This window comes from Monodon monoceros, unplaced genomic scaffold, assembly GCF_005190385.1.
Source record: "Monodon monoceros isolate NGI ecotype Baffin Bay Population unplaced genomic scaffold, NGI_Narwhal_1 Super_Scaffold_6, whole genome shotgun sequence".
In the NCBI taxonomy this organism is placed as follows: Eukaryota; Metazoa; Chordata; class Mammalia; order Artiodactyla; family Monodontidae; genus Monodon; species Monodon monoceros.
The window spans coordinates 2,016,241-2,035,646 of NW_021703783.1; the positions used below are offsets into that span (position 1 = coordinate 2,016,241).

The window sequence follows — 19,406 nt, forward strand, 5'->3', positions numbered from 1 at the left end:
TATATATATATATATATATATATATATATATATATATATATATATATCTCCACATCCTTGGTGCAAAAAATTAAGTGAACAATGAAGAAACACACATGGAAGTATACTATAATATTACTTGCCCATCTACATATATGTATAGAGCTGCACAAGGAAGAATTCACAGAAGAACTGAAATTTGAGCTAAGTCTTGAAGGCAAGTAGGAGAAAAAAAAAGGAGAACCAGCATTCTAAACATGTGTTCCTGAAGCAATCACTTCTACTTGCTCTTAAATAATTTTAATCCATAGGACTGTGTTTCCTGTAAGATGATGCTACATTACTAATAGCAACTGATTGTGTATTGATACAACTGACAAGGCCTATATTTCTTTCCACATTATGTTCAGAAGTGGGACTTAATATTTGTAGAGCTTGTTACTTCAAAATTAGTCTTAAATTCATTTTTTTTCCTACTACTTGTTCAAATTCACCATATTTCTGGTTGTTCTCTGCCAGAATAGCACTGTGGCTTTTCATAATCCTTAACTATTCACTATTTATTAACTCTAAAACTCAAAAATAAATGGGCAGAAGTTGAAATATTCAGAACAGAAGGAGCAAAAACATAACATTCAAAGTTCATCACGATGCTGGTAGGGTTTTCCTGCTGCATGCTATTTGATTTGAGATGACAATGTTCTGTGGCCTGGCTCCAGGTTACCTCATTAAAATATAAACTCTTTAAAGTAAACTGAAAGAAACTCAGGATAGTGCCTACAACACAGTAGTTGTTGATAGAAAATTTTCTAAAACAACACAGTCCAGTAATTTGAAGATTGTAACATACATAGCTGCAGATTAACCGTAAAAATACAGTATATGCTTCTGGGAGGATAAACGGGTCCAATCACTCTGGGAGACAAGACTGATTTTCAGAGTTTTGAAAACGTACACACCCTGAGCAGATTCATTTCTGGAAATTTATGCTAAAGAAAAAAATTAATGTACAGGGATATATGGCTGCTAGGGATATTCACTGCAGCACAGTTTTATAATAATGAAAAATTAACAGTAGTCTAAATTTTCAACAGTAAGAAATATAAATAAATGCAACAGAACATTATAAATTCAATTGAAATTACAAAACTCTACATGTACTGACAAAGAAAGATGGTCAAGACAAATTATTAAGAAAAGCGGGTAACATTACATTATGCATCGCTGCACTACCTAATACAGTAGCCACTACCTACACAGAGGTACTTAAATTTAAATTTGATTAATTAAATTTAATTTTAAATTAGTTATATTTAAATAAAATTTAAAATTCAGTTCCTCAGTCACACTAACCACATTTCCACTACTCAACAGTCACATGTAGCCAGTGGCTACCACACTGCAGAGAGCAGATACAGACCGCTTCCACCATCGGGGAAGCTGCTGCTTTGCTGCTTTTAACTGCCTTCCTCACACTTCATTTAAAAAGGGATTATTCAGACTGGCACTAAAATAGTTCTGAGATTTTTTTTTCCCCCTATCCAAATGTGAAAATTATCTGAAGACTCTGACCTCATATAGGGAAGTAGAGCTGTCATTATTTTTTAATTCAATGTAAGATGAATTCTTCACTTAAGCTTTCTTAAAATGAAGCATTACATAGAAAAGTGAAAAATTATCAGTAGTCACAGTGGTCAGCTGAAGTCTGAGGTTCCTCTCTAAAAATAAGTGACAGCACACCTCTGTATCATTCCCTCTAGCTGTGCCTCCAGGGCAGCAAATATATATTTTTTTAATTGTATTTATTTATTTTTGGCTGCATTGGGTCTTCGTTGCTACACGCGGGCTTTCTCTAGTTGCGGCGAGCGGGGACTACTCGTCATTGCGGTGCGTGGGCCTCTCATTGTGGTGGCCTCTCTTGTTGCGGAGCACGGGCTCCAGGCACATGGGCTCAGTAGCTGTGCCTCGAGGGCTCTAGAGCACAGGCTCAGCAGTTGTGGTGCACAGGTTCAGTTGCTCCGCGGCATGTGGGATCTTCCCGGACCAGGCCTCGAACCCGTGTCCCCTGCATTGGCAGGCGGATTCTTAACCGCTATGCCACCAGGGAAGCCCAGCAAATAATTTCTATCACGTATCTTTTACAGCAAGACAACAGTTTCCATGGAAACCACAGGGCAAACATCCATTACTGCTGCCTAGGACTTTATAAGCACACCGAAAATGAGGGAATTGCTTACTTTCAATTATTAATATTTTAAAATTGAGCAGTAGTTAGCTACTCTAATTCTGGTTTTGTTGTGTGTGTCTCTATGAACAAATCAAGAGATGAAAAACAAATCAAGAAAATTCTGTGCCCCTCTAGCAACAAAATGAGTCTACAGAAATCAGGAGGGGGGAAAAAAGAAACCAAGAAAGGTATTAAGCCAGTATACATGCCAGCCAATGTCATCTCATACAAGACAGCAAATCAGAACAGAAATCAGTGCAGAATTTAGGTAAGAAACAAGAAATTCCCTTGCACTAGTTCAGGAGAGCATATAAATTTATCTAGGTCAAAATGCTGACTAATCAGGAAAAAAAGACAGTTGTAACAACTGAGAAAGTGGCCACTCACCTCTCTCAACAGAGCGTTCTCTTTTTCCTTCTGCTCCAAAAGGCTTTCGAGGTGGTGGACGTGCATCTCTGCCTCTGCCAGTCTCCTTGTTCTCTCATGGTCCTCCTCAGTAGCCTTAGCAGAAAGCCCCTTGCTCTGCAACATCTCCAGAAGCTTCTTGATGGATTCGTCCCGAGCGTTCAGGGTTTGCTTCTGAGTCTCAATCCGCAGCTCCATCTCCTCCAGAGTCTTTCGAAGGAGGAACAGCTCCTTGGCCTGCCGCTCGTGCTCAGTGTGCAGCCTCTGAAAGTTCTCCTCCGTCAGCTCTGTCACACAAGGCTCACCAGTCCTACTGTTACTATCCTGTTGAAACAGCTGGTTCAGGTCCCTCTGGATCCGCAATTCATCCTGGAGAGCCTGGATTGTCATTTGCATGTGCTGGTATAAAGACAAAAAGGAAAACCCAAATGAGCTTTCCTCCTCAAGTAGCAGAAACAAAGCAGATTACGGGGAGTGAGAAAGCAGCTACCACAGCTCTCAGAACCCTGCATTTAGCAAATGAGGATTCATATTATTCTGTTTTACACTGTCTTTAAAAATGATTGAGATAATCTGTAAAATGTCAGTAATTTAATTTGCGTTTATTACCAACAGGAAACAAGGTAAGTCTGGCAGCTCCTCACTTTGCTTGACTAAATAAAGACACTGTTCAAAATTAACAGAAGGTATTACATGGAACTGAAGGTGAGGAGAGGGAAAATCTATAGGAATACGGACACATCATACAAAAAATTTCACCAAAAAACAAAGGATGTCAAAATACAAAATGACTTTTAAGTGTTTTACAATTAAGTTAGCACATTCAATAATAAACATATGAGTGCATGCCAGAACGTGCTTTGCACTCCTTATGTGTTAATTCATTTAATCCTCACTATAACACATGTACTATTATTCGAATTTTATTGATGATGACACCATGCATGCAGAGACTTAAATAACTCACCCCAAGATCACACAGTAAGTAACAGAGCTGGCATTCGAATTAAAGCAATTCTCGCAGCCCACTGAAGCTAGTACCCAAAGGTAATAAGATAACTTGAAGCTTTAAAAACAAAACACAAAAAACTGAGGCTGTGTGAGTTATTTATACAGAAGATAACAATATAAGTAATTTGAGTAACTAAATGAAAATGTTAGTGCAGATAAGCTAGTAAAATGTTTCAGAGGGTATATCTTTAGCCTGTATCCCTAACGAAGGTATATGAACCTTTAATTTGAATGGATAAATTCTAGAACATTATACAAAGAACCTAAAAGGAAGTTACATCAAGAATCATGTTTTTAGAAATGAAGAAGCAACAACAGAAAATCACTCTTTGTATTCAAGGTATTCAAGGTCTGGCAGTGTGCCGCAGTGGAAGGAAACTAACCCACAGTCAGAAGACATGAGTTTTAGTTCCAGCTCTCACACTAAAGAGCAACCTAATTTGGAACACATTGCCTTCTTTCTGGGTTTCAGATTCCTCATATTTAAAATGAGGATATAAATGCCTGCACCATCTTTTCAAAGAGCTAATAATATCATTTAAATCTTTGTGGCATATATGTTAAAACATACATTGTTTAAAACTTTTGGCAAACTGCAAAACAGCAGTAAATATCTCAAGGAAACGATCTGGCAAGTGTACAAAGATGCTCATTGTTGTTTATACCAGTGACAAAATTAGAAACAACCTAAATGGATATTAATAGGTGATGAGTTAAGTAAATGAGAAATGTCCACCCAGTTTAATACTATACATCAATTTTTTTAAATGTAGATTTATATTTACTGATAAAAACTACAGTTACAACATATTAAGTGTAAAAAAGCAGATATATAATAGCAAGTATAGGATGATCACGATTCTAATTTTTAAAAAGTATATACATGTAGACCCAACACAGCCAAAAATAAAATAAATTAATAAAAAAAAAAGTATATACATGCAGAGAAAAGTCTAAAAGGATGCAAACAATTACCAGTGTCTGGGTATGGGTAGATTTTACATTTTTCTTCATACTTTTTTCTACTATCTAAATCCCCTACAGTAAGCAAGTAATCAATAAAAAGAGACATTTTTACCTTTAAAAATAAGAGAAAAGACTTCAGAGATGCCTGCTTGGCTGTGTTCAATTTGCTACCACTTTGGTTAAAAGGGAGGGAACAATAAATATTTACTATTTACTATAAATAAAAAATATCATAAGAAATAAAAATACTTCTGTAATGTTACACAAGAAATAATTAATTTGGGGGAACGGAGGAAGGCAAGAAAGGAGGAAGGGAGGAACGGACTGGAATCACTGAGGGACAACATGTAAGAAAACTTTATTCTATTCCACATAAAAAATTTTTTTAACTGAGGTGTAACTGACATTGAAAATTTTTTAATAATAGCTTTATTGAGACATAATTCACATACACCATAAAGTTTGCCGGTTTAAAGTGTGTAAGTCAGCAGTTTTCAGCATATTAAAAGTTATGCAAAAAGAAAGATTGAAATAAACTCATGTGTAAATGTTCAAAGAAATAAAAAAAGTCATGCATCGATCACTACTATCTAATTCTAGAACACTGCCATCACCCCTTAAGAGAAATCCCATATACATCTGCAGTCACTTCCCAGCCACTTCCCATCTTTCTCTCCTCCTAACCCTCCTCTTGAATTTGAACTAAATGTATGTACTACCCACTCAAAAATTAAATTTTAAAAAATGCCTAATGATATTTTTCAGCCTCAAAAAGGAAGGAAATGCTGACACACGCTGCAACATGGATGGACACTATGCCAAATGAAATAAGCCCGTCACAAAAGACAAATATTACACGAGTCCACTTACATGAGGGTCCCTAGAGCAGTCTACCTCACAGAGACAGGAAGCACAAGAGTGGTTGCCAGGGGCTGGGGAGACGGGAGACAGGGAGTGATTGTTTCATGGGTGCAGAGATTCAGTTTTACAGGATGAAAAGAGTTGTGGAGATGGATGGTGGTGATGGTTGCAAAACAATATGAATGTACCTTATGAACTGTACACCTGAAAATTGGTTAAGATGGTAAATTTAACATGGTGAATGTAAGCTGTATTTTACAACAATTTTAAACACTGGGGAAAAAATATGCCTGCCATAGAATTCCAATGTGTTGATATTAAATAATTTACTTATAACTATTGATAAATATTTAGTCTGGTTCTCATTTTCCACTATTATAACGGGCACCTTCACATGTATATTTCTGCACATCTATCCAAACTTTTCCTGGAGATAAATTCTGAAAGATGGAATTCCTGGATCAGAGGGTATGCAGTTATGATTTTAATACACACAACAAATTACCTCTAAAAGGGTCTGTACAGATTTAAACTTCCACCAAACGATGTCTGAGCACTTTCCTATACCTTTGACAACTGGGTATTTTCTTTCTTCTCCTTCTTTTTTGGGCTTTTCTTTGGTAAGACTGAATATCTATTCACATATCTACAGGTGCTTTGTATTCCTTCCTTTGTGACTCATCTGTCCTTGTTCTTTGTTCATTTTGTTTTGGGGACATTTAACCTTTCTCCTAATCCACTTTAATATCTTTTTATATTTGGAAGGCAACCTTTTGCCTGCTGTGCATGTTACAAATATATTTCCAAATCTGTCATTTTTCTTTTAACATAGTTTATGGCAACTTAAATAGAGAATTTTTTTAGTGCAAAGATAAGAACCTCTTCTTTTATAGTTTCTGGTTTTGGTATTATGCTTAGCAAGTAGTGAACTTTCAATTATGGCAGTCTTCAAACTCTCGAAAAGCATTGGCTTTTTCTTACGAAAAATAAATTTACAATAAAATTATCAGGTATTTGAATGCATGAATATGATTCTTTAAATAAATTTAACTACCCGCATCATGCTGCAAAGATTCTCAACAGTTGTTGGAGTTCAAAATCCTTAATAAAAAGATGTGTCAAAATGCTAATTCTCTGAAGCCTATAATCAACCCCCAGTTTCATTCTTTACCTTTGGAAGTCAAAAAATCCAAATAAATCCTGAGCAAGTTTATCCCACAGGGAAATATCAGAAGTTAAATTCAACAGTGAAACTGATTTCTAGGTACAACCGTCCCTCCTTTTCTGGACGCTCATCACCAAATTCATTCAAATCAAGAGAAACAGATGTTGACGACAGCTAACAGTCTCACATACACTTTAGCACTTGTGATTATACTAGTATGGCAAGCACTGTTTTGGTGAAGAAAGAAAATACAACGACTAATGTGCCCTGCTTCTCCAGCTCTGCTTGCACTCATTTTACTAGAATATAGAATTAAAATGATGCTCTGAGTGGTAGCCGAGAAGGCTACACAGCAATTTTCTCCGTCGTAATGGGAATCAGCACCCCTTCTTTAGGCTACATTCAAGCTAGATTCACTTTATAAAAATTCCTGCCAACTCCCTTGGGAGAAGAAAGAAGCAGCAGGCAATAAGCCAGCCTGCCCTTTCTCTAGCACATTCGTACTGAAGATAAAGTGAGCATATCTGCACATATCACAGACATTTACCATGATCGACCAAAAACAGACATGCTGAGTTTAGTAGGACGATCTCAGTTGTCGATATTAGGAAAATTTCTATTTGGGAATTCTGCTCATGACACTCTCCAAAATGATCTCACACTTCTCAGATTCCAAATTGTACACCAACACTCACTAGTCTACTTCTGCTCACTCTAACACTCAGCCTGAGCTGCAAGACTGGAAAAATAACAGCTTAAAATTTAGTTCAAGGATTGTGCTAAAATTACACCAAGCTGCATCTCAGTGAAATGGTAGGATGTTGTGAACAACAGTAATGAAAATTCTTAAATCTCTGATAGGGTTTATGATCTTTTTTTTAGAAAAATACATCTCAAAAACAACAGAAGATCACAACAATGCTTCATATATTTCAGACAAATATCAGAAGCTCTTCTGAGGCAAAACTTCCATTAGTTTCTCTGAAGAGAACGCTTTGATCCAGTTTATCCTGATTTCTAAAATGACGGAACCATGGAGTCTAGAGCTATTTTTAGTTACAGAAAAAGAATATTATGGATACATGAAAATGGTCATCGTCACAAACATTATACTGCATCCCAGAGAGTTCAGTGCACTATTTGTCAAGATAACCATTAGAAAAAATACCAGTACTGCATCCTATTATGTAAGACCGATTTTTTTCCTGAAACATGTAAATACATACATTGAGTAAACTTTATCAATGCAAAATGCAAAGGAGTTTATAATAATTCTTACTAACATCACCCAAGTCGATCCTCAGGCTCTGTGATGTTCTGATCTGTGCTGTACCGTATGTGTCCCTAAGAAGAGCACTTACCAGCCCAATCTGCAATTTATTTCTTTGTATCTGTCTTCAAGAAAAACTTTCTAGAGCTTGGGACTTTCATCTTTTTACTCAGGGGTACTGCACAGTGTTTGGTATAATAAGTGCTCAATAAATTTTTGATGAAAGACTGACAAAAACAAATTGTCACGCATTATTTTGAAAGTAAATGGCTACTAGATAGTAGATGCAAATCAAGTCCCTGGAAAATTATATCTTTCCCCTATAACAGAGAGAATTACTCTCATTCTGTAACAATTAGTTCCTTACCAGCTAACACAAAAAAAATTCTATCTCAAATACAAACTGGCCAAAATACTAAATGCAATCCTAATTTTTAAAAAAATGTTAATTATACACTCTGGATTTATTTGTGTTTGATCTGAAGTGAAGAGAAGCATTTTCAAATAATAAACTGTCAACAAGTATCTTTTATACTTTTAATACTATACAACATACACAAAAAGTGTAGGATAGAGTTCTTGTCCAAAAACAGAGCGTACAAAGTGGTAAAACTTAATAGCTATATATACACACTCACACACCAGCACTATACCTTATTATAAATTTTAAATTAAGAATATTCAAGAAGGAGAAATGGGACATATAAAAGCACTTATTATATATGCAACATACTCAAATGAAGTTTAGATTCTATAAGATCACTATGATACGGATTCATGAATCTTTAATATGAAAAGAAAGTATTCTAATTTCTATCATTTTAGAAGAAACTCAGAGTTTTTTAATGAGTCTGAATCTCCAAGACTGAGACAAAAGAAGAGCCTCTAAGGTAATTCATTTCATCTGATCGTTCGTCTAGTATTCTTTCCGTTGATTCTTTCAGTTGATGACAAGGATTTATTTTCTGTGCAGCAAAGCACACTGTAAACTCTCAAATACTAAACCAAAACCAAGTTCTCAGACTGATCTAAACACCAGCAAGAGACATACTGCAATGCAAGAAACAACCACACCAGAATTCAAATGGATAGATTAAATTGCTTAAATGAATGCTACTTTGAGCTTATTCTCCTCTAAAAAAGATGTCAGAGTCAAGAAAATGAACAAGCAATTATTCCAGATTCCTAGCAGCTACTCTCTGCTACTGAATCCAGGAGAGAAAAAAGAACATCTGCCTTCATGCCAGCATAACCCAGAAGAGAAATTAAAGAATAAATGAAAATACTATCAAAATGGGCAAGTCCCAAGGTCATTAATACATTCTATTATTGTGTGCTCATAAAGACAACTCAAGTGACAATAAACTGATTTTAGTACAAGTTCTAGAAATGCCAAATAGCTTTCAGTTACCCAAACTCCCATAGCATTTACTTACCCCTTAGCCTCTACTTAAAGAGTATCCTCTACCTGTTCCCTCACTTTCACTCCCAGCTAAATCCTACCTGTCCTTTCATCCTTAGATCAGGCATTATCTCCTCTAGAAAGCCTGTCTGACTCTCAAACTGAACAAAAGGCAAAAATAGAGAGGAAGGAATGGGTGGAGGAAGAAAAGTACAGAAAGAAGAAAAGATAATATCCCAAACCAGATATTACAATAGTAAAAATATCATTCTAAGCAATGTCGGGGTTGAAGACGTCATTCCATTAAAAAATAACATCAAAATAAAAATTTTTTTAACCTTAAAAGCAAAATCAACCAGCAGAGGGATCCTATAGTAACCATTTCCATAGTGTTTACTTGAGAATGCTCAGTACTAACAAAGCAATGGCAGAATTAAAAACAAGGGACCATAAAGGTACTGTTCAGTCTAGCAGCATTTTAAGTATCAAGCTCGCTTCTTTCTTCATGCTCTACAACCCAAAAGTTTCAAGCACCTGCAACAGACGTCAATGAGGTTAACAAAATTCCCAGATTTAGTCCCTGAAATACTAGTATATAAATCAAGAAGAAATAAGGGTAAAGAAAGAAGAGTTAAGCGATACCAATCAGCTGTGAACATGTTAAGAGCTAACCGTGGCAATGCTGCAACTGGGAGTGGATTCAGCTGAATAAACACACACCGGAGGCAGCAGCTTGGCTGTTGGGGGCGGTGCGGTCCCTGCTGACATTCAGCTGCAGCGCATGGCATAAAGCTAACAGGGGCTAATGCCTGTGTCTCAGAGAGCTATGTCAACACTGAAGTCACTGTGTGCCCAAAGCTTTCCAGAAGCTATAGAATTCCCTTCTCCTTTTTTTCCCCTCCTTTTCCTCCAGAGAAAGAGAAGAGGCAAGGAAGACTGATACTGAGGGAGAGTACAAAGAGATCATGACCTTACAGTCTTACAGAAAAGCACTCGTGTACACTGCCATTGTTTAAGATGCTTTCACACACACTATCACTAAACTGTGTTAAATTGAAATGAAGCCCACCAAAATTATTTACATAAATAATTCTGTCTTGAGGAGAAAATAGCATAGAACATATACAAAGAACATCAGCTAACCAGAATAAACCAACCAAATTACTCACATTTTCTTTCAAGACTTACATCTTTAATAATGGGCTTTCTTGTAAAAATCAAATCTACACTAGGCAACTGATAGACTACAATAGTCCACTGTTATATTTTGTTCTAGAGATACTAAGACCAAGTGCAGTAAGACAAGAGAAGGAAATCAAAAGTATAAGAATTAGAAAACAAGAAACAGTCATTATACAGGATGAAAACTCAGAAGAAATTGCAGACAAAATATCTGTATCATTAAGAGTCCAGCAAGGGACTTCCCTGGTGGTCCAGTGGTTAGGAATCCACCTTCTAATGCAGAGGACGTGGGTTCTGCATCCCATATGGCACGGGGCAACTCAGCACGTGCCACAACTACAGAACCCACCAGAGCCCACATGCTCTGGAGCCTGCGCACCGCAACGAAAGATCCTGCATGCCGCAAGGAATATCCCGTGTGCAGCAACTAAGACCTGACACAGCCAAAAATAAAATAAATAAATAAATATTTTTTAAAAAAGAGTTTAGCAAGCCTGGCGCATATAAGATCAACATATAAAATTTAACTGCATTTCTCTACAAGGAACAAATCTTTAAAAAGTGTAATTAAAAAGAGAGAGAAAGAGAATCTTGATAAATAAAACCAAAGAAGCATCTGGGGATAAAATAACAATAAAAAGTCAAACTATTATGGAGAAAATCATAATTGTTTCGAAAGCAAAACACCAAGGTATAAATATAATTTTTTTGGTATACAATCCCTTAAATTTTCCATGGCAACCATCAAATAAGGCATATCTAAGACTCTTTTGCACATGCTTCTGTAAAAATGTTAAGTAGATAAAAGAAATCTTTAAAAATTAATAAAATTTTTTTGAAAATCAATTTAGGTACTAAACAGACAATACAAAAGATTGCTTCATGTTTTAGCAGCATGTTGAGAGGAAATAAAACCATATGGTATCTTCATGGGGTATTTAAAAGGAAAATACATTTGTTTTCTTGACTCTCACCAATTTTATCACATAAACTCCAGTAAATACATGTGTTACCATTATTTTCATTTATCTCCTATATCCATATTTACTCATCACATTATATTTTCAATTTGAATACTTAGGTCTATGACCACAAAACCTTTCACTTCACTTCAGCTGACTGCATACTTTTAGGGGAAAGTTAAACATGCACTTACCCTATGACCCAGCGATTCCACTTCTAGATATTTCCGCAAGAGAAATAAAAACATGGCCACAAACACATCTGTATAAAAATGTTTACAACCGCTTTATTCATAAGAGCCAAAACTGGAAACAACCCCATCAACAGGAGAATGGATAAACTGATTGTGCAATATCCATGCTATGAAAACTACTCAATACTAGGATGACCATGGATACATGCAACAACACGAATAAACTTAAAAAAAATAGTACGCCGAGCAAAAGAAGCCAAACACAACAGAGTACAGACTATATGGTTCCATGTATAGGAGGTTCTAGAGCAGGCAAAACTAATCTAAAGTGAAAGGAATTAGAACACCATCTATGTGTTGGGGGCAGGGAAAATACTGATTGGGAAGGAGTTCAAGGGGACCTTATGGGATGATGGAAATGTTCTATATCTTCATAAGACTGCATTATATGACTACTGGCATTTGTCAAAACTCATGGAACTATGATACTGAAGATCCATGTATTTTGCTGTATGTAAACTATACTCCAACAAAAAATAAATATATTAGGGCTTCCCTGGTGGCGCAGTGGTTGAGGGTCCGCCTGCCGATGCAGGGGACACGGGTTCGTGCCCCGGTCCGGGAGGATCCCACATGCTGCGGAGCGGCTGGGCCCGTGAGCCATGGCCGCTGAGCCTGCGCGTCCGGAGCCTGTGCTCCGCAACGGGAGAGGCCACAACAGTGAGAGGCCCGCGTACCGCAAAAAAAATAAAAAATAAAAATAAATTTAAAATAAATTAATTAATTAAAACAGAAAAAAGTAACAGGTATAGGTCTGAAAAGGGAAAAGTAAATAAATATTCAAGAAAACTTCTTAACAAGTAGGAATGACTTCACTTAAAAGAAGGATAATTTAGTTGATTTTTAAGAACACTTCCAGTTCCAACATGTATTATGCTCTATCACCTAATTCAACTGTAACCCTGCATTCTTAAAAAGGTTAGAGAAGAAAGCAGAAGCTTGGGGCTACAGAGACTCATTCAAATATACAACAACGTATGGAAATCATCATTAACAATTTGCCTTATTTGCTTCAAATATCTCTCTCTCTCCCCCACCCCTCACTGTTGCTTATTTAAAATTCACATAAGTGATGTCGTCTGTTCTTGATTCTCTTTGCAAATTGCTTATGTTACTCACATAATGTGCCTGAGAATGTAAACTGGTATAGCCACTATGGGAAACAGTAATGGAGGTTCCTCAAAAAATTAAAAATAGAACTGCCATTAGATCCAGCAATTCCACTTCTGAGATTTTATCCAAAGAAAACAAAAATACTAACTCAAAAAGATATCTGCACCCCCATGTTCACTGCAGCATTATTTATAATACCCAAGATATGTTAACAACCTAAGTGTCCATCAATGGATGAATGGATAAAGAAAATGTGGTGTGTATATCTATACACATATATGTATATATTATTATTCAGCCATTAAAAAAAAATAAGATCTTACCATTTCGGGGGGGGGGCGGACCACAAGCTCACAGATAGAGAACAGATTGGTGGTTGCCAGAGGTGGGAGACAGGGAGTGGGTGAAATGGGTAAAGGGAGTCAAAAGGTAGAAACTTCCAGTTATAAAAATAAATAAGTCCTGGGAACATAATGTACAGCATGGTGACTATAGTTAATAACACTGTATTACATATTTGAAAGTTGCTAAAAGAGTAGATCTTAAAAGTTCTCATCCCAAGAAAAAAAAGTTCTTTGTAACTATGTGTGGTGATGGATGTTAACCAGACCCAGTGTGTTGATCATTTTGTACTGTAACCCAACAGCAAAATATTGAAACTAATATAATGTTATATGTCAACAATACTTCAATTTTTTAAAAACGTGTTTGAGATTCATCCACACTGATATACAAAACTCTAATTCATTCACTTTTATGAACTGTATAATACAAGTTTCACAATTCCTTATCCAATATTCTAAAATCCAAAGAGCTTTAAAAAGACTAAATTTTTCTCCAAGCTTAATGGAAAAACCTGACTCAACTGCTATGAGGCTATTTACCATTCATTTATCCAATTTAATATGAATATTCCTAAGTTTTGCTACAGATTTAATATGTTTGATTACTGGGTATTGTCCAGATCCCAATGGGAGTATTACACAATATGCAGTTTATATACTGGATTACCTTTCAAAATCTGAAAAAAATCTAAATTCCAACATACATGTGCCCTAAGTATTTTGGAGGAAAGGACTGTGTACTCATATTCCATTTTGTGAAAAAATATCAACTTATCCACTCACCTACTGAGGAACAGTTAGATGTTTTTCCACTTTTTTCACTGTTACAACAAGCACATGTACATCTACCTGTCTCCTTGTGCACATGTGCAAAAGTTTCTCTCAAGGAGACACACAGGAATGAAACTGCCTGGCAGTAGAGCATGTCTTCAACCTTACTGGTCATTTAAACGTACCTTTTTCAATTTACTATAAACAAGATGCATGACACAGATGATAAAAGGGAGCAGATATCCAGCCTGTAACTTTCATATCTACAGAATCATTAATCATATAACACTTTCCATTAATCATAAAACCACTTTCCTAGAAGGAAATTTTTGGTGGAAATGGATTGGGTTGCTACTTAAAAAAAAAAAAGCTAAATGATTGTGCATTCAATTCCATCCATAAGGAATAAAGACAGAGTGTTTTCAAAGAAAGTGGTTACTTATGAAGCTACTTTAATTAGCAGAGCCCTAGTATCACTGTAAGGCATGAGAATATTTTTTAAAAAGAAAAAATTCTACCCATAGGATCTTTTCTCTCTGAAAGAAGGAATTAGAGAAGAAACAGAAACGATTGGAAAGAATCCTAATTTCTCTCTGCTCACCCTACTTCCTAAAATGGCATCTTTCCCTGAGAATCCCCACAAAATAAAACTACTTTAATCTCAGTACCAAAATTTTGATGTCAAAGATTCCTATAAAAATGATGTTAGAGATAAGGACACTGAAAATCTGAAAACAACAATAATCAACAGTTTCAAGAATTTCCTTTCTATCCCTTTCATATTTATTATATTTATTGGAAAAATAAATAAGCAGACTTCTTTTTTCTATCAGGTATCTGAGAAACAAAAAAGTAATACAGGGATACCTGATTCATTGCTAATGTTTAAAATATTTTTAAACTAAATTTATGAATTGGGATAGATGCTTATATAATTCTTTTTTTCTGACAGCTTTTAAGAACACATTCTTTGATCCCCATATTATAAGGAAAATTGGCTTTTTAAATAAAGCTACTTGCTTAACCCAAGGTACCTAAACAAAAACAAGAAAACTTAAATGAGAGGTTCACAAAGGAACATTTGATGATGTTAGTGAACCTAAAATATTTCATATTTCTAATACAGACCTAAGCAAAAGAAAATATGAATCCCAATGTATAGACAAGTGCCACAAAAACACAAAACCTACAGGAACACAAGAACAGCACTTTATCCTAGGTGGAAAAACGAACCCCTAGCCTACTTCAATACCACAAGAATGAAAAGATTCTGAGAGGGCTCTGGCTACCTTGGGAGTTCTCTCCACCAAGAACAAGAACTAGTAATTAACATGAAAGAGTCCATTTCAGACAATTCTGCCCACAAAGGAGGCAGTGCTGTTGAAAAATAAATTTAACCAAACATTGGAGAACAGAAAAAAAATACTGAAGTATAATCCCTCACTGACGGAAGAAAGATCTTTAGTTAGTAGCAGGCATTATGCTCCCTGACAGAGACACAGTGGCAGGTGGGTATAATAAACATGGTCTGTCTCCACATAAAGGTAGATAAGACAGATAACGGTGGATAAGAGAGTCATTAATCCCAACAGCAACAAAAATACACAATTATAACTGCAAACAGGGATAAAAGCTATAAATCAAGGTAGTAACAGATGAGAAGATCTGGGGGCTGGATGAGATCTGAAGAATGAGTTAACATCCACTAACTGTTTAAAGACACAACACTTCTACTGTGAGGAGAAGACTACTTAGGTGAAGACCCTCAAGAAGGAGGGGGCACAGCACATTTGAGGGATTAAGGAGCCTGAGCACCAAGGAAGTGTGACAAGAGTTTTAATGGACTTTAAGGGCAACAGGAAGCCCTGGAAAAGTTCTGAGCAGAGTATGATCATCTCTACCATCATCACTAATAGTGATGTCAGGCACATACTACCACATTTAATTCTTAGAACAAGTACATGAGGTAAGAATTATATAACCATTTTACAGATGAGGAAACTAAGGTTTGGAAAGACTTAGCAGCCTGCCAAGCTCACATAACTAGTGAGTGGTGGAGCCAGGATTCAAACATCACATGGGCACTTTCAAAAGCTCAGACTGGGCTTCCCTGGTGGCGCAGTGGTTGAGAGTCCGCCTGCCGATGCAGGGCACACGGGTTCGTGCCCCGGTCCGGGAAGATCCCACATGCCGCGGAGCGGCTGGGCCCGTGAGCCATGGCCGCTGAGCCTGCGATTCCGGAGCCTGTGCTCTGCATCGGGAGAGGCCACAACAGTGAGAGGCCCGCGTACCGCAAAAAAAACAAAACCCAGACTGGCTGCAATGAGGCTGCACATGAGGGGGGAAGAGAAAGACTGGGGGAAATTGGGAGACCACTGCAATAATGTCAGCCAACAGCGACATGACCAAACTATGACAGTGGCTGTGGGGTGGGAAAATGGATGGCTTCGAGAAATACTTCAGAGAAAAAAGACCACCAGGATTTGACTGGCAGGGTGGGAAATGAGGGAGTGAAGCAATCAAGGAAAATTCTGAAGTTTCTGACTTAAACACCATGGACAAGGTGGTGGCACCATAAACAAAAATGGGAAAAAATAAGGAAGGACCAGAATTGAGGGGAAATCTTGAGCTGAATGGAATGTGCTTTTGAGATGCTGAGAACAGGTTTGAGGGAGCAACTGGGCGTGTGGCTCTGGAGCTTAGAGGAATGATATGAGCTAAAGATGTAAGGGTGGAAGCTCTCGTACACAGATGTTAACTGAGGCCAAGGTAGTGAATGAGCCTCCCTAGGAAAAGAAAACACAGCAAGAGGAGATAGTCCTAGGACTGATTCCACATTAGATGGCAGGCAGAGGAGACAAGGGGAGCAGTCAGAGAAGTGGGTAGAAATCAGGAAAGCAGTGTCACAGAAACTGAAAGAAGTTGGTAAGCACCCTTTCTCTAAGGGGAGAACACAGGCCAAGAAAGATCTGGCTCTGGGTTCAATGCCTGGTTCCCTCAGGATGACTTCAGTGAAGTTAATTAAACACCCTGAGCCTTAATTTATTAATCTATACTATGAACATTATGAAATTTAATCTACAGGGTTATTATAATAATTAGCAGTAAGACAACACCTATCACACTGTAAATTATCAATAAATAGCAGCTACCGTTGCTGCTGTTTGTAAAATCAAAAGGTTTGGTTAGTGGCTTATTGAACCCAGCCCTGGGAAGCCCTAGGGGTTCTAAAGAACATCTTCAGGGAATGCCTGGCAGGGCCACACTGGGGCATCTGGGCTCCCCAGTCCTGCCTCAATCAGAACAGCTTTGCCTTCTTTTTCATTTTACTTCTTAAAATAAGTTTTAGGGGCTTGCCTGGTGGCACAGTGGCTGGGAATCCACCTGCCAATGCAGGGGACACGGGCTCAAGCCCTGGCCCGGGAGATCCCACATGCCGCAGAGCAACTAAGCCTGTGCGCCACAACTACTGAGCCTGCGCTCTAGAGCCCACGCACCTAGAGCCCGTGCTGCACAACAAGAGAGGCCACCGCAATCAGAAGCCTGCGCCCCACACCGCTCGCCGCAACTAGAGAAAGCCTGTGCACAGCAACGAAGACCCAACACAGCCAAAAATAAGTAAATTAAAAAAAAAAGTTTTATTTTCATATCTGAATAATATTCATTTGAAAAAAGGGGTCTGCAGCTTCAAGTGTTTTTCAAAAAGCAATGACTGGATCATCTCAATAGTCCCTTCAATTCATTTGGATTACGGCTCGTAATTCTTTTTTTTTTCTTTTATTGAACGTTTGAAGTTTATTTTATTTATTTTTTTACACAGCAGGTTCTTATTAGTTATCTATTTTATACATAGTAGCGTATATATGTCAATCCCAATCTCCCAGTTCATCCCACCGCCACCCACCCCACCCCCCCCCCGCCACTTTCCCCCCTTGGTGCCCATACGTTTGTTCTCTACATCTGTGTCTCTATTTCTGCCCTGCAAACCAGTTCATCTGTACCATTTACAGCTCGTAATTCTTCACCAAAGTAAAACATGTGAGAAATAAGGACAAAACAACACACTTGATAACATAATCCCTAACATGAACCTTATTATTTAATTAGAATAATGGTTATAAATCAATTAGCTCTGTTTATCTACTGAAAATTGTACTAGGGTCAGTGCCATTACTGCCATTGAAGCACCACAGCCCTATAATCAGCAATTTTTTGTTTGTTTGCTTAAGATTATAACCCCATGAACAGTGAAGAAAAGAGTAAAGCAGCATTAAAATCACAAAGGGCTTTCTTTTGTCATGAAGAATAAAGTTGGTTAGTGTGCTCAAATTACTTGTTTTCTTTTTGAAAGCCCTGCATGAAGAAAACCAATTAGTAAAGAATCAAAATATCTCACCAGCCTTTTCTCATTGAAATCAGTACCTCTAAAAACTTTCTTTTAATACCCTTTTCTTATGCTATTAATTGTTTGTAACGAATCACTTTCCACGTAATCATTGTGTGTGGTCCTCTTGTGATAATCATCCCACACTCTCCAGTTTAGTCTATTGAGCAATCACTACGCTGGGGCAGCTGAAAATTCTCAGGGACACTAGCTTGAATCTCTATGGCACAGATGTCCTAATACTTCATTTTAAAATGGTGCAAAGGTTTTACAGAGCCTTGCTGATCTGTCTGTCCCAGACACTGGCTGTTGTTTTCATCTAGGACATAATCAAAAATGTACTGTATTTTAAAAAATGTACTGTATAAGTTTTGTAACTACAACTTTAGAATTTATACTCTTAAATTCTACTAAGTCAGTTCTCTTAAATGACAGAATTTCCTCCTATTTAATTGCTGGAAATTTTAAGCAATTAAATAGGAGCTGACGGTGGATCAATAGTTGTCTTCATTCTAACAGCTCACCCAATAATGAGGAATATGAGAACTGCATCTGGAAGATTTGGTGTGAAAGGAAATGACTTCTGAAAGGCTGACTGATTTATTTGTGCTGATACTGGCACAGACTGCCCTACTTTAGGCAGGATGGTTAGGGAAGGTCTCTTTGAAGAAGTACCATTTAAGCGGACACCTGAGGCAGCCAGCATATAAGAAGAGTGGGGTAAGAATGTCTGGCAGCACATAAGAATGGCAAATATATATATATATATGTATATGTGTATATGTATGTGTGTGTGTGTATATATATATATCTGAAGGAAATTTTTTTCAATGCCCAATCGGCCATTAATACAAATTGCAAGCCTGTTATAATCAAATCAATGTAGTCCTGGAAAAAGAATATCAACAAAGAGATCAATGGAACAAATCTCACAATAATTAAGCACTTAAGAAAGAAAAAGGAGGGCTTCCCTGGTGGTGTAGTGGTTGAGAGTCCGCCTGCCGATGCAGGGGACATGGGTTCGTGTCCCGGTCCGGGAAGATCCGCGGCTGAGCCCGTGAGCCATGGCCGCTGAGCCTGCGCGTCCGGAGCCTGTGCTCCGCAACGGGA

At 37.4% G+C, this 19,406-nt stretch overlaps 1 protein-coding gene across 6 annotated transcripts in view; it reads right to left on the minus strand.

The window, feature by feature from the left end:
• The window catches only part of ERC1 (ELKS/RAB6-interacting/CAST family member 1), a 387,619-nt gene that overhangs the window by 301,561 nt on the left and 66,652 nt on the right, over positions 1-19,406 (minus strand). For all 6 annotated transcript variants that reach the window (XM_029204193.1, XM_029204191.1, XM_029204194.1 and 3 more), the window contains one exon: positions 2,594-3,010. In XM_029204193.1, coding sequence (XP_029060026.1) covers positions 2,594-3,010 — 417 coding nt within the window. The remainder of the gene's footprint in view (positions 1-2,593; positions 3,011-19,406) is intronic.